At 33.8% G+C, this 16638-nt stretch overlaps 1 protein-coding gene and 1 long non-coding RNA gene across 2 annotated transcripts; both read right to left on the bottom strand.

Annotated features, from left to right (window-relative positions):
• Positions 1-1817: 1817 nt before the first annotated feature.
• Positions 1818-3851, bottom strand: LOC140749140 (uncharacterized). The gene is made up of 4 exons (XR_012103029.1): positions 3733-3851; positions 3447-3480; positions 3127-3157; positions 1818-2015 (listed from the first exon to the last, which is right to left on the bottom strand). It is a non-coding gene; the product is annotated as an uncharacterized LOC140749140 (long non-coding RNA).
• A 1768-nt stretch (positions 3852-5619) lies between these two features.
• Positions 5620-14690, bottom strand: LOC140754800 (uncharacterized). Its single transcript, XM_073089912.1, has 8 exons — positions 14537-14690; positions 11617-11644; positions 11109-11124; positions 10311-10542; positions 9880-9907; positions 8052-8061; positions 7682-7711; positions 5620-6539 (listed from the first exon to the last, which is right to left on the bottom strand). The coding sequence occupies exons 1-8, from the start codon at positions 14586-14588 to the stop codon at positions 6075-6077; spliced, it is 861 nt and encodes a 286-aa protein (XP_072946013.1). The 5' UTR covers positions 14589-14690; the 3' UTR covers positions 5620-6074.
• Positions 14691-16638: the final 1948 nt, after the last annotated feature.

Below are 16638 nucleotides of genomic sequence, written 5' to 3'. Positions count from 1 at the left end.
AATTGTATATTTATTCAATTAATTATCAAATTACATCAACATCTATTAGAGACTAATTATAACGAATAATATTCAAGAAGCGGTCAGAGACAAATTGCCTATGACGACGATTTAGTTAATAAATTTGCAAAGATAATAATACCTGCTCGCATAAAACAGTAGTCATTATACCGGGTTGCCGAGGAGTAGATTTTGGGTTCAATTCCTGGTGAGGTATTATTCCACGTGTGAAATAATGGCTTTGAAGGTGGTAGAACCCTTTGTGGTTCGACTCCGGCCGCACCACCGCCACACCTATTTCTACTTAATAACAGCAGTGTTAGACGCTGCTGTGTTCCGTTTTGAAGGGTGTGGTAAGGGAGACAGACTTTGAGAGGACAGACAGGGAGAAAAAACTAGCAACGACACTGCCGCGACACCTTTATCGGTAGCTTTAAGACCTGCTACATGTATGTGCGTGCTTTCATGACTTTGATTAACTGAAGACGGTTACATGAGACGTTCTAATTTAGTCCTCAGCAGTAGAATTCCATTCAGCAGTCCATTTGTAGTCCATCTAAGGGTGGACCTAAATTTGACATAGGACATTTCAACTAATTCCTTAAGGTTAGCAACGCATCTGTAATCGATCTTCATCGTCATCACCAGCATCATTATCTATCTATTACTGTCCTACTGCGGGTCTCCTCACAGAACGATGGACTTTAGATAGGACTAAAATTCAATTAAAAGTCTATGAGCACCAGTGATTTACCATCAAGTGGACTGCATGGTTATTGACTACTTAAGTTTATTAAAAAAATCTATGGAGTAGATCACAAATCTATGGACTGCACAGTGCACAGTCAACTAGCCTTACTGCTTACTCATTTACACCAATAAAACCAAGTCTTTAAAGATAATCCACATAACACATTAGTTCCAGAAAAACAGTTACAGGAACTCCATCTTAACTTCCAATAGTGATATAAGGTTTTATATAACTAACTCTATCGGCCTATTACTCAATGAACGCAGTCTAAACTAGAATTACGGGTTTTTGTGATTGGATACATTGTTGATAGAACGGAAAAATCTATTTCTATCATAATTACTGTCGCACTAATAGACGTGGCAGTGATAGAATAGTGGTTAAGAAACTCGGCCTCTTCATAGAGAGGTACGAGGTTCAAATCCCAGGCACCACTGATTTTTTAAAGTTATGTGCGTATTAGAAATTAATTATCACTGCTTAGACGGTGAAGGAAAACGTCGTGAGGAAACCTGCATACCTGAGTAATCTTTCAAAAAGTGTTCATGTTATGTGAAGTCTACCAATTCACACTTGGCCAACACGGTGGACTATGGCCTAATCATCTCATTTTGAGAGGAGACCCGTGCCCAGCAGCAACAGGTTTGGTACTATTGATTTTAATTATATGTTTTAGTGATTCATAATTATTACTTTTGGCTAGTCGGACATTGAATCCGTGACCCGATGTTGAGTAGACAGAGAGTTATTACAGCGTCATATAATTTTTCTTAATTTTCGTTTCTTAAATTTCGTGTCTGATTATCCCTGTTATATTAACATTATTTTTCCTATCACGCGGGTTTGTGTCGCAAGCGCGTCTGTTCCGCTTGTGTACTATTTGCACCCTATCGTTACATAGGGCATATTTCCTGTCGCGCAGGTACACCAGCACGCATGTCTCACCCGCGTGGAACATGCGTGGTTAGACGCGCACGCGTGCTTGCATTTTTTAATGTAGACTTTATATTAAGTATATTAAATGCAATTTAGCTTCGTGATTTAATCATACACAATAAACAAAATATAAATTTGCAAGATTATTTATTTAACTACAAAACATACATATACAAAGATAGTTCAAACAATAGACAGTTTAGGCATTAGCGATAGTACTTTCAGGTTAAAATGTATTCGTGTTCGGTTTGCCATTTGAGTAGCTGTAGGACCAACAATTACTCTTCCCGTGTCCGTTGTCGCTGCTTTGCTCGTCGTGAGAATATGCCTGTTTAAAGAAAAATAAGTTTTCTTTAAAAAATAAATAATATATGACGCCAAGATTTGCGAGAGAAAATATATATTATTTTTAAACTTCTGCTAATATTCATTAACGTTAAGTTAATCTCGTATTGTAAAAGTGTAAACCAATGATTGTTGAAGTGTTCAAAAGATTAAGTAAATAGACTTGCTTATGCTTATATTTAGTGTTTGGTTCGTTATTAACGTGTTACTAATAGTAACCAGTAAGTAGTTAGTTACCGCCACACCCATTTCTACTTTAAAGACAGCAGTGTCAATCGCTGATGCTTTCTGATTCGTCTTTGAAGAAAAGGAGAGACTTTCGCTCAAATCCTTCGTGGTTCGATTCTAGTGATACCACCACCACGACTGTTTTATGCCTTATAACAGGATATACTAGTAATAACAGTAAATATTAGGCGCTATTGAATTCTGGTTAGAAGGGTGTGGTAAGGGAGAGACTCCTTGACAAAATGTTCCAACGTAGTCCTCAGGAATAGTAACGAATCACTAGCTTACTTCAGGTAGGATTTCAGTTCTATCTAAGATTGATTGCAGATGTCCATGGGCGGCAGTAGCCACTTTCCATTAGGTGAATTGCATGATTGCTTGCTTCAATAATGTAAAAAATATATATACGAGGAAATATAACTTAGTTGAACTTTTGCAATACATTTTTGGTACTAAGTTATTAGGTACTAGTTTATTGCGTCAACATATGTGCTACTATTCCTACTCGGAAGGGTGAAAGGCGATATAATATAAATATATACATGGGGCGTTCCAATTTACTCCTCAAGGATACAACACACCTGTGGCCGGAGTGTGTACTAAATAGTATTTTGATTAAAGTGCTTAAGTAATCGGAAGTTACCTATAATAATGAAATATTTTTCTAGCAGAACGAAATTATATTATGCATTGCTATCATAAAAACAAAATATTAAACAGATAACGTGTGTATATTTAAATCGATAGGTCTAGGAGCATCAAATTTTGCACAGATAAGCAAACGACGTGTTTTTGAAAAAATATTCTTACCACGGCTAAATAGGAGAAGAAAGTATCCCATGTTATAAAAAATGTAATTTACTTACCGGTTTTCCGTCGGCAGATTGTGTATTTGAACTGAAACAAAATAAAACATTTATACAAAAAAAGATAATCGAATATGAAATAAGATATAAATAAGAAGGTAAATAAAAGCTTGTAAAAAGTTACGTAATAAAAATATACGTAATTTAAGTAGTACATTATCATTGTATAATGAAAATAAATATTAAAAATAAATAAATATCTTTTAAATATAATTTTAGATTTATTAACATTTTGTTTTGAAGTGAGGGTTTCGAAATAGTCAAATAATTTTAGCATAGGCCTCCTAAATTGAGATATGGACTAGTAATTCAAAACTTACCTGCAATGGACGCCTCCATTATTTGGCTGGTTAGCTGCAAAATAAAGGGAATATGTTACTAAATATAAAATACAAATTAGATATTTTGTAAGGTACTTAGATGTACCTACTTATCAATGAATATAAATGTATGTAAAGCCATAACCCTTATTTGTGTATTAAATCTTTGAATTTTCTAAAAATAAAGGTTTTAAATATGAGCGCACTCTTTGTTAGCTTCACCTAAAAAAAATTTTTTTAGTTTTCCTCCTACTCCTCCTGTAAAGTAAAATAAAAATTAACTTACCCTTTACATAGTACAGTAGCGCGAAACAAAACAATAGAATCACTATTTTTGCCATTTTCTTTTTTTGTATTTTCCGTTAGACCCAAAGGTTTGTTCAATGACTGGAATCTTCCGATAGTGTGATTTTTACAAAAATTACTCCTTTTATACGAATTGAACCAACCTTCAGGCTTTGTTCTCATGACACACATTATTTCAGTCCAAAAACACTATTAATTTTCATATTACTTATTATTATCATTTTTTCTTTGTTTTAGTCTGACGATAATTAATAGTGACCATCATTTTATAAATTCTTGCCTTAGATTATAAGGAAATTTTAATATGACAGTTAAATGTCTCATATAAGGATGCTGTATCGGCGTTCATCTCGACTTGCAGGTTTTCGAACGATATTTCCTTCACAATTTAAGCAATTGATAATTAATTTGTAATACGTACATATTCTTTTAAAAATCCGAGGTGCGTGCCTGTGATTTGAACCTCGGACCCCTCGAAAGGCCATCACTGCTTTCATGTAGGTACATAATCGTACATAATGTATATCATATTAATGTAATCGTGATGATCGTTTTACGGGGTTTTACTATTCGATATTCGCTTGCAGTACAGCCCCATCTATCAACAGTGAAGCGCTTTTGTGTTCTGTTTTAGTGTGTGGTTTGAAAAACACGTGGCATTCAAACTGAAACCTTGGGAATCGTTGTATATAGTAATATGAAGGAATACTTGGTCTACTAGGTGGATTTTTCGCCATATAAGATGGACTATTCATTAATAAATTCACAATGGACGATCGAAGATCTATATACCTATCTGATTTATGCTGATAGACAAAATTTAATCCGGTTTCGTTAGATCATTAACATAAAAATAAAACGTGCCAATTTCAGAAAAAATAATGTAGTAAAAAGTAGTGCTAATACAAATGCAAATTAGCCAATCATTGCCAATTATTCGGAGCGTCAAAATGATTAATCACCTTGTTTTGTGTTGCCAAATTGTTAAAATCCTTTGTAATAAGTTTTTCTGTACCCTTAGTACGAGTTTTTACGTTTGCTCGAAAATGTTCAACGTTTGTGAATTCGCTTATACAGCGCCGCCGTGGACCGTATTGGAACTAAAAGTTCACATTTTAAGTTTTAAAAAACTGAAACTCAATTTTAATGAAACTTAATTTTACAAATATAAATAGAATGTATTTATTTTTACATTTTTAATTTATTTTGATAGCGTTCCGTTCCGTTTTTGTAACTTATGCTGCGGAATTATAGTTCCGATACGGTCCACGTAAGCGCTGTATGCGCGAATTCGTAAACATCTAACGTTTTCGAACAAACGTAAAGAGTCGTACTAAGGGTAATGGAACAGTTTTCTCACATTTATCATTACTTTATCTGCTGTGGCCGGATATATATTGTTGACTATTTTCTTCTTGCAAATAAACGCCTTAGGAAATAACATTGGCAAAAAGTTTATACGCGTATTAGCACCTTTCATATACAAGTGGCGCCGTTCGCGCGGTATCGGATTTAAATTGGGAATACAATTATTTTTTTTACAAAAGATTTTGCTTTGGAATGGTAATCCAAGATTACGATTACGAGGAAAAATATTAAAAACGATTAACATTTATTTATTTATATTATTTTTGTACAATATCAACCAGGAAAACCATGAATAGAATAATTAAAAATGTTACAAATAATAATAATTGTATCCCATGTGTATGATTTAAATGTCAATTATTAAATCAATTACCGTTTTCTATTAGTGGCATATTTTTTATATGTAAATGGTTTCACTAGATACTTGATACCAGAATTTGTCAGTGATAGTTGAGTTATTAATTAGAGTTTTGTCGCTTTGGGTAAAATAAAACATACATTTGTGGGCGGAATAGATTTATTAAAAAAAACTGTTACAATAAGTCGAAAAAAATAAACAATACTACTACAGTTAATGAACAGAGATTAAAAAGTTACAAGACAGAGGGTTAAATTTATTATTTACGTCGTATACATAGGTACTCATCGACACTATAAATGATTAAAATTATTTATTTTATTCAAAGTAAATTTAAACTGTAAATGCAATCAGCCTCAACTATTGACTATTAATTAAGTTGATAATATAAAAATAAAAAATGCACAATATTACGTACTTAAGTTTTAAGTCAACACAAAATAAATAACAAGACGTACTCCTTAGTTTAAAGGGTTCATCATTTCGGAGGAATATGAGGAAAGCGAAATCTGTTTTCATCTATAATTATTTTACCATCAAGGTGTGAGGTATGTAAAATTTTGAAGTTTCCTCAAATTCTATTTCACGTACGTAAATTATGTTGAATAGATTATGGTGTGTCCACCGGTATCCCCGTTGACGTTGTATTGCGTGCTGGAGATACCGCCACCAGTCGACACGCCATTGACTGTAGACCCATGACTGACGGACGATGACGATGAGCTCACGAACCCGCCACCGCCGTTCGTACTAGAGAATGACGATTGGAATCCGCCACCGCCATTCGTACTGGAGAATGACGATTGAAATCCACCTCCGCCGTTCGAATTGGAGAATACCGATTGAAATCCACCACCGCCATTCGAATTAGAGAACAGAGATTGGAAACCGCCAAACCCGTTATTGTTGGAGGCCGCATTTTGGAAAGTGCCTACGTTGTTGAGATTCGTATTCACACTTTGCACGACTGGCTTCAGAAGATCAAATGGGTTTTGAAGAACCCCGGGTTGGGGTATCTGGATTGTGGGTACGACTATTTGTGGAATTGGCGGTATGGTTATCTGAAATTATAGAGAATAATAAGGATTATTAATATAAAAACAAAAAGACCGGACTGCTTATAAATGAAATGAAAAGGGAAGTTACGTAGGCTAGGTATGTCATTCGCACATTTGACACCTCATACGAATCTGTTAAACCGTTAGTTATGTACCAAAGAATGAGACATGTACCTATTTATATTACGTACACCAATGACATAGGTATAGGTAGGATATCAATGACATACACTCGAAAATATTAACTTCGCAGGTGGGTGAAAATTTAAGATACCAAAGTTTACATCATCAAACTTACATACTTAACTTAATTATTTGGGCCAATTAAAAAAACAGCCATAGAATATTGGTCTGCCGATATTGAGGGTCGTAAACTTAGAATGACTACACAGTACTGTGATTAATTAATTTATAACTCCATGTACGTATGCATGTTCGACTCATGTTTAAATGATAAATACATGCAACGATAGTTAAACGCCTTATAAAAAATGAACGCAATAAAAAAATTATAATATTAAACGTCATTTATCTACCAGGCGCTTACAATCACTATCGCTCAATAATATTAATGTAACCAATGATTTATATATATCATTGAATGTTACGAGTAACTTGAGATTTTAAAAGTAATATATTTTTTTGGTACTATACGAGTATAATTAAATTACAATAATAGGCATGATGACAGTATTGAAAAATCAAAGAATAAATGATTTAATTAAAAACAATATGTTGAAAGCATTCTTAAAAATAGCCCAGTTTTAATAAAAACTTTAGGGTTTATTATATTTTCAATAAAATAAAAGTATAAAATACTGCAGTCGGCCATCTAGTCTAAAACGCTAATCGGGGTAAAATTACGTCATTTTTTTGGCGTGTCACCGTATTGCTTGAACTTTTCTATGGGATATTGAGGCATGACGTCACTCGCGGACGCCATGACACCCGTGAGCGTTTTCGCGCTTAATTCAAAATTTGTTTTAAAAATGCTAATATTTCCGTTAATACTGAATTTATTGCCGAAATAATACGATTTTTGAAATCAGTAGACATGTCCTACATTATAGAAGGGGAGTTCAAAATTTGTCATTATGCCCATTATATACAATATATACCTACAACTTGCAAGAGTCGCGTCTTACCTGTGGTATTTGAATATCTGGTATTTGTGTCTGCAATGAAAAAATATTTAATTTGAAAATATTATCAAATAATACCAATTCAATTAGGGAATTTCATGAAAATGTGACGGTTAATACGTATAATATAGGAGATACTCGAACTCTGTTATTATTAAAATACAGTTTGAATTCTCAAATTTATTAACTTATATTTTGTAATTTATATTTCATTTGCTGTTCAATTTGTAAGTATGTACTATATAATTTTGACTGTATTTAAATTCTGTACATTTTAAACCCAGCTAAAATAAAATTAATATTATTAAGTAATATATACTTTATTATATTGTTAAAATTGATTAATAAGTTTGCTGTTTTATGCTATGCTTACCGATGAGTTCCTGTAACAAAAAATATTTTAAATAGTATAAAACAATAAATAATTAATAGTAGGTAGTAATTAAATATTAGTTGTGCTAATATTATTTACTTTTAAAGCTGTGTTAATCTTGACATAGTGTTCTATTCCTACAAGTTCCAAAATTATATTCTATTGTTGATATATCTCAACACAGATTGTTTTTGTAAAAATTGTTTACATAGCCATATGGAACTTCTACATAGGCACGATACTTGTGCGTATCGTACCAAGTTTAGGTAACTTAAGGGTTCGTACACAAAACTGCGATGCGACGTCACATCGTAAAAATCTGCGAGCTCCCTTGACGCATCGCAAGAACTTGCGAATTAATTCGCATCGCACATTCCTGCGATGTTTCGTCACACTTGTTGACGCCATTTTTAGTTCGTTCTGAGACAGCGTGTGGGGAAGACGTACAGACCTGTATTTGTTGGGTGGGAAGACGTATACTTTAATGTAAAAAAATGACAAAGTACGTCGTTGACTTTTTTATATTACTGATTGAGGAGCGCCCTGTTCTTTGGGAAACTAAATATAAAATAAATGATATATGATGAATGGATGAACCCCCAATTTTCTTTGTTATTCTTTCCTGTATCTCTAAAGCAATAACAAAAGTGCACACTTCTTTTTACGATCCATGTCACGACCTAATTTTCAAAATACGTTCCGTACGGTTGACAGTTGTCGAAAGAATGGTCACCCTGAGAGACGCTATGCCGCACGAAATCGCATCGCAGCAATTCGTGTCGCGTTGCGAATTCGCATCGCGTCGCATCGCAGTTTTGTGTACGAGCCCTTAGTTGCTGCCATAGATACCGATAGGATAGTCACTAATATAGTTTTTTATTCGATAAAGTCATGTTCTGTATTTCGATAAAAGTTGATCTTCTGATGGGCCATTGTGTGACCTTATATTACGCCAAGGATAGTTTTAAGGGACGTTGATTATTGACAAAATACTAAATTATACCAATAAATAAATATAAAATTAAACATACCTACAAAACGTTATAAATTAGTATTTTAAATATGATTGTGGTTAGTTTACACTGGGAACTATGCGCTGATGAAACGAATTTCGAAAATAAAACTATAAAATTTTAAAATATCACTAACCTAAAACGAAAGTTTGGTTAAAGCGAAATTAAAATTTCTTATATCAATTGTCTTAGTTACTCTATCATTGAAGTAGCTCTAAAATTATTGTAAGTAACATAAATATAAATAATTCAGATTTATTTTCCTCTTAAAAATCGATAAAATAGTACATTACAATACGAGGACGAAAAATTTTTTTCTGACAAGTGTGAGTTTGCAGGCCGAGCCGCAGGCGAGGACTGCAATCACACGAGTCAGAAAAACATTTTTCGTCCGCGTGTTGTATAAAATTTTATATTACGGGGTCGGAAATGGGGGTTTTGCGCACGCGAAGCGTGCGTAAAACGTCAATTTACGCACGCCGTGATATAAAGACATTTTAAAGGCATGGACACATTGATATGATTATGTGTATAGTTACAGATTAGCGATTAGTAAAGTGTGGTCTAGACTTCTCCAGACCAGAAATGGGACTCTTAAATATAGTGCAGCGTGTATTAATTACTTTTATTGAATTAATTATTTTAGTTCAATTATTAAGTCAATTGTACTAACCACTAAATTACTGCTTTTGTTGCAAAGATTATGGTCTGCAATTAATAATTTGATTTTAATTGAAATTATTGTCATTTTAAATTAAATTATTATTGAAATTCATTTTTATTATAATAATTCTTAACTTATGACAATTACTTACTTGTTTATAACTGGAGGATCATTGCCAACTGAAAAAGAAGAATATAAGGGTGATTTTTATATTTCGCTACAGATTTCATTTGACGAACAATATTCGTTTTACTATGTTTCCTCAAGAATAACGCATATGTGATTAACTTCAGGCAGAACCACTGTCCTATATTACCTACGATTGTGCCCCGCGGTTTTACCTGCGTTCAAAAGTAGAAATAAGTACTCATGAAATTACGTGGATTTCAATTATGTGGATTTGAAACTCTCGCCAAAATCCATTAATTTCGAAGATTAGCCGGTACAAACACACAGACAGAGCAAAATCTTTTTTTTTTGTTGTAACTACCGTGTACTGTTATATTCATTTAGCAAAAGGCTGTTTTGACATTACAAATGGAAACTTCAATTTATTTTTATAGGTATAAAATATGAACTTACACGAAACCGAATGTTGTTCCCCGTTGACATCGCTGAACACCGAAGCACCTCCCTTCTTGATGACATTACCTTTGTCATCAACGGTACTCGAACTCGAAGACTTGACCACCACGGTATTGTAATTACCATTGGGGTCTGATTTAGCCTGTTGCATTATTTCTTCGACTGTTGGTATCTTGGGGAATTTTATTTCCGGCATTTTCGGGAATTCGAACTTGGGCATTTCAGGCATCTGAAATTGTTAAATAAAATTGGCTTGCTTTATGACCAATTTCCGAAACCTACATATAGTAAAAAAGCTTCAATAGTTTTAACAATCATTAATTCGCCTATAACATCGTGATTGAGGTGATTGATTCGCCTATAAACTCAGTTTAGAAGTTCGCCCATGGGCTCAATCGGGGGTTTCGAGGTTTCCAGACCTCACAGTTTTAGAATTATCTGCCTATTAAAAATTAAACATTTTCATTTGCTGTAATGATGAAGAAAAACATCCCGAGGACAACTTTAGGATTGTGAGTTGTTCAGTTGTTCATTTAGGACAAAAAAAAGTTTTCCTAAGTGTGTGAAGTGAATTAATTTGCACTTGGTGAGCGCGCAGGACTATGGCCTAATCAACTCTCTGTTTGTGAAAAATCGTGCCCAACGATGGGACAGTAATAAGTTGACAACGTTTTGTAGAAATTTGGAGGCAAAAACTGACCGGGAGGCGGTGAAAGAAATACATTTTATATGTATGTATGTTAGTTTCGTATCGTGGTATACTCATAACATAATTCAATCATACGAGTAACTTACCTGAAAAGGCTGGAATCTGAAATATAAAATTATTTCGTCAATAATAAATTAAAATTATTTTTAACTAATATTTCAACACCAGTTACAATAGAAAACCAGAATTGCACTACTAGAATTACATTATTATTTTTCGATTGTTGTGAAGAAATTGTTGAATGTTGAACGCTAATAGGCCAAATGTTAGACATATTGATTTATTTATAGCGGGCAAAAGTGAATCAACACAAATAGTTTATGTTTATATACATTAACCGTCATAAAGCCTGGTAATAATACTCGGTCGATCCTTTTTCCGGATCCGGATAGAAATTTTACACTTTTTAGGCAGAAAATGTCTTCGATAGACTAAACATATTACTAACGGGAATAACTAATTATTTCTTTGTAAACTAGAATGCATTTAATATATATAAGACATGGATTCTACACTAAGTTTTAAATTATGTTGATTAATGAAAATATTTTTAACAAAATATAATAATAGGTGTTCCAAAATAGTTGAACTTACCCAGCAGTATTGGTCCAGACGAAATTGGCTGTAAAGATAAAATTGGAAATTAAGAAACACAATAAGAAGTTGACCTATAGCTAACACAATAATAAGTTGATATATATCTAGAAACACTAATGAGAGTAAACTTATTGAAACATATAATTATTACGTTTCAATTCTTGGTCAAACCATCACTGTCCCACTGTTGGGAATGTTACTCAATTAACGATGTAATAAATCAAGATAGATAAATTTTTCACGCCCAATGTGGTAGAACATAATGTACTCATTATATATTTAAGATTATTTTAATACTATATTCTAGCAAATAAATTATTTGATTTGATTTGATGCTGAAGGATTAGGTCCGTGCTGGCCAAGTGCGAATTAGTACACTTTGTAAAGTGTATACCTTTGAGATTTTTTCTAAAGATCTCTCGGTACAGGTTTCCTCAAGATATTTTCCTTCGCCATTAAAGCAAGTGATAGTTCACTTATAAAACACGCATAACAGAAAAGTCAGATGGATTTGAATCTCGTGCCCCTCGATTGGAAGGTCGCGTTTCAATCAGATAAACTCATACCATCCCATGAACGCTATATTATGAACTATATATTAATCTACATAATAATATGATTTAAATCTATGATGGATATTAGAAGTAGTTGAATGCGATGACATTTTCCCACATAATTGAAGTGGTTAGAAATATTAATAAACATATAAGTACAAAAATAACATAACCGTGATAATAACCGTTTTATTGAACCACGTGACAAACAACATAAGTATGACACAATGCGACTAGTTCCTACTTATTAAATAAATAAATGTGTTAGTTGATAAATGCATCTATTCTGTTTATAAATAAGAACATCATCAACCCATTATTGTCCCACTGCTAGGCACGGGTCTCCTCACAGACTAAGAAGGTCATAGCCCACCGCGCTGGCGTGTGCGTATTGGTAGACTTTACATATCTTGAGATATATTTTTATTTATAAATCTCTCAGACATGCAGGTTCCCTCACGATGTTTTCCTTTACCGTTTTAGCAAGTGATAATTAATTTCTAATACGTACATAATTTCGAAAAATCAGAGGTGCGTGCCTGGGATTTGAACCTCGGCCCCCTCGATCGAGAGGCCGAGTTTCTTAACCACTAGGCTAGGACTGCTGATAAATAAGAACGACTTTCATAGACTCAGACTTTAGACTAAAATTATCGCGGAATTGAGACATTTTACTATGTACCTAACGGGTACTCACGATATGCGGTTTGTTAATTTATTTAATGCCGATAATTCAGTTACACTTTAATTTAACAGTCAAGGAGATTAAACCTATAACGTAGACTATCACTAATTAATGTTGTAGTAATCATTATAAAAACAAAGCCCGATTTCTTAAAAATAATTAACAAAAAGGGAAGTAATGTAAATTTGGTTCGACTCCGGCGGCACCACCGCCACACCCATTTCTGCCTAATAGCATCCGTGTTAAGTGTTGATGTTCTGGTTTGACGGGTGTGGTAAGGCAGACATATTTTTCCAAGACGTTCCAGCTTAGTTCTCAAGGGTAGCAGCAGAATCTGTGGCTGACCTCAGGTAGGAATATCTAATCTTATCTGGAGTTTATTACAGATGTCCATGAGCGGCAGTAGCCACTTACATCAGGTGAACTGCAAGCTTGTCTGCTCCTATCTTTTATATAAAAAAAAAACACAATGTTGTCAATTCAACAATTTAAAGAAACTCAACGACACCTCATAAATGTTCAATTCGTCAAGCCGTTTGGACTGCAGGGCCGGCAGTCAGACAAAGGTACGAACATTAAAATTTTAAAACAAAATGCACAAAGAAAATGGAGATCACTTCAGACGCTCAGTTTAAAAGCACAGACTTTACAAAGGTCAAAAGGTCAAAGCCAATGTCAGATTAAGGTTGGTGGCGTATTGTTTGTTCGGCATCACATTGTTTTTATTGTAATTAATAATGTAATTATGTATATATTTATAATATACATAGTAAACCAGCATGCAGTCCACATGTTGGTAAGTGGCAGATTTGAGGTCAGCGACAAATGCCTTGCTTCATGAGGACAAAGCCGGAATGTTCGGATAAATGTGTCTTCCTTACCACACCCGTCAAAGAACACGGCACCACTTATAGTTATGAGGTTTTACCACCATTAATTTATATTAATAACTAGCTCACCCGGCAAATGTTGTGTTGTCATATAAATAAAAAAAAATGTTAAGGGTGAACAACCCTTATCACTTAGGGGTATGAAAAATAGATAGTAGCCGATTCTCAGACCATGCGTATAAAATTTGGTGGAAATAGGTAAAACCGTTTCGGAGGAGTACGGTAAGTAACATTGTGACACGAGAATTTTATATATAAGATTAATAAAGTTATCTTTATTAATATACTCTATGCGGCACTCGTTACTCGGCATATTGTAGGCTTATCACTCACGGAAAACTTTGTCGAACTATAAAGAAATCGATGTTAGTCGTAGTACGCGGCGTTTTTAACGAACATATGTTATTTATATAATTTTCAATCTACTCGTATATGATTAATTTTTGCTTCTCATATTGACTGTGCATTATATGCATCTGTGCATGTGCAGATGAAGTAGTGGTTAGTAATTGTGCCTCCCATTCTTGGAGATTGGAATTCAAATTAGAAATTAATTATCGTTAGTAGTGAAAGGAAACCACAGGTTGTGAAGAAAATCGTAAAAAAATTACACGCATGTAAATTTTTCACGATATTATAAAAGTTATATGAAGTTTGAAATTTCGCGTATGGCCAGCGGGATGGATTTGACGTTAAGTTTCAAAGGAGCTTCGTACCTAACAGTAGGTACGCAATATGTTTATATTTTCTTATGTTCAAAATATCAAAACAGGTATGAAAATACTCACCATTCGCCGATATCACCACCAGAGCACAGATAATCAGCAATTTGAACGCCATCACAGCGTTTTAAACGTATTTATAAGATAACTTGCACGTATCTTCTACTTTTAGCCACAACAGTTGGAAATACACTGAAAACTTGCGCAATGGCAACTCATTTAAGTATTATTCATATGCTGTTGTTGAAAATACACCAAGCTGTGTAAACAGTGAAACGAATGCGCGTTACGCTTCTGGGAACACCTGAATAGGCACGTCGGAAAAATATTAAGTGTTACAATGAAAATAACTGAAATGACGATTTCATGGTGGTCGATGAAGACAATGTTTCTTTTGTTTCGCGTACGCTTGGAATAAATCTCGAGAAATTACTAGAAACGTTCAGCCACGTCAATATAACATACGGTATTTAACACATTGGTAATAGTATTCATAAAATTAATTGAGTCATTCGGCCAGACAATGTAGCTAATATTTTTGGGTATTTATATAAAAGAAGCGATTTTCATTTTGATTAATAAATAAACCGTAAGTTATCTTGCGATTTTTTTTAATTTACAGGAAAGATAGTTAATTTAAAGATAATTTAAAGAAGTATTTCTTTGATGTAAACGATTTAAACTTTAATTCCTCTAAAGGTAATGATAATGGGGTTACTACTGTTAATAATGTCACTAGTATCCTGGATTAACCTCACTTTTTAAGATACTCAACAACAACTGAACATTTCCTAAACAAAACACACAAGTAAGAATCTTCGTTTTACACAAGAAAATGTTAAAGATTTTCAAAACGTGACAACAAAACGTGTGTTATCGTTTTATAGTAACTTTGTCACGATGTTATCTTTAAACATTTTAGTTAAGGTTATGCAAATTTTGGTCAACAATACTCGGTCAACGTATATTTGTGGATGGGAGCATAATACACATACATTTTTGACGCAAGCAGCATTTATATATTTTCCGTGAACGAACATTGACAAAATGGGAAATGGAGATGCAGTCTACCTGATATTACTTTTTTTGAAAGTAGCAAAAGAAGTCACTTTTGTCCATTGACGATTGTAGTCAACCTTAAATAGGGTCAATATTCTACCTTCAATATTATGATGTGGTAAGGAATACATACTTTTCCGAGCTTTGTCCTCAGGAGTAGCGGCGGCGCACCTGTGGCCAACCTCAGATATTTAATATGGGGTTGATTACAGATGTCCATGGGCGGCAGTAGCCACTTACTATCAGGTGGATTGCATGCTCTTCTGCTACTCCTTTATTATAAAAAAAACATGAAGTTGGCCAGAGATATGTGGATTCCGCTGAGATGCAAGTTAGGAAGCATCTACCTCAGCAAATTCAAACTGTAACTTCTTATAGGTTTATATTGCAGAAGAACCACTGTCCCTAAGATATCTACTCAGTAACAGAAGTAGTAAACACTGTTTTTGTATCAATTTAATATTTGTGGGAAAACAAAGTCACTGACTCAACTTCCTTAGTCTCAACTTATTCCTTAGATGTAGCAGTCCCACCGACCAAGACGACGTCAGGGAGAACTCCAATTTTATTTCGAGTTAATAGGGGTTGTCGATAGGCAATTATTGGCCGAGTGCGAAAGGAAGGTTCCGTACTACTGATTTATTATTTATCTTCAGTATTTTTCAGTATACCAACCATAAAAATAAATAACCAATCTCCAATCGCAGGTCTGCTGGAAGAGATTTCTTAAGAAATAAGCAGTGCCTTTGCACTAAATTTTAAATATAAGTTCTATTATGTATTATATTTGGTGTGCATAAATAAAAAAAAAATGTGAAAATTTTATTTGTTTGCCTACAACGATTCAACAGATAAAGGAATGGCAAAAAAATAGCGGTTTTTTTTTTGTTATATAGAGGCCACCGTTATAGATAAGTACACTGAAAAAGTTCAAGTGTCTATCTATTACGGTTCAATAGATAGACGGAATGACTGCAGAGGCTTAGTAATAGAGTTCCGTTTTTACTCTTTGGGCACGGAACCCTAAAATGACCACTTATGTACCATTAGGCATGGGGGACTGTGTTGAAACATTATGACGTAATAACATGCTATCGACAGGAAAACAA

Source organism: Epargyreus clarus, unplaced genomic scaffold (genome assembly GCF_041222505.1).
Source record: "Epargyreus clarus isolate Ecla_fem2 unplaced genomic scaffold, WU_Ecla_fem_2.2 ptg000003l, whole genome shotgun sequence".
In the NCBI taxonomy this organism is placed as follows: domain Eukaryota; kingdom Metazoa; phylum Arthropoda; class Insecta; order Lepidoptera; family Hesperiidae; genus Epargyreus; species Epargyreus clarus.
This window is presented reverse-complemented; position numbering and strand designations above follow the sequence as displayed.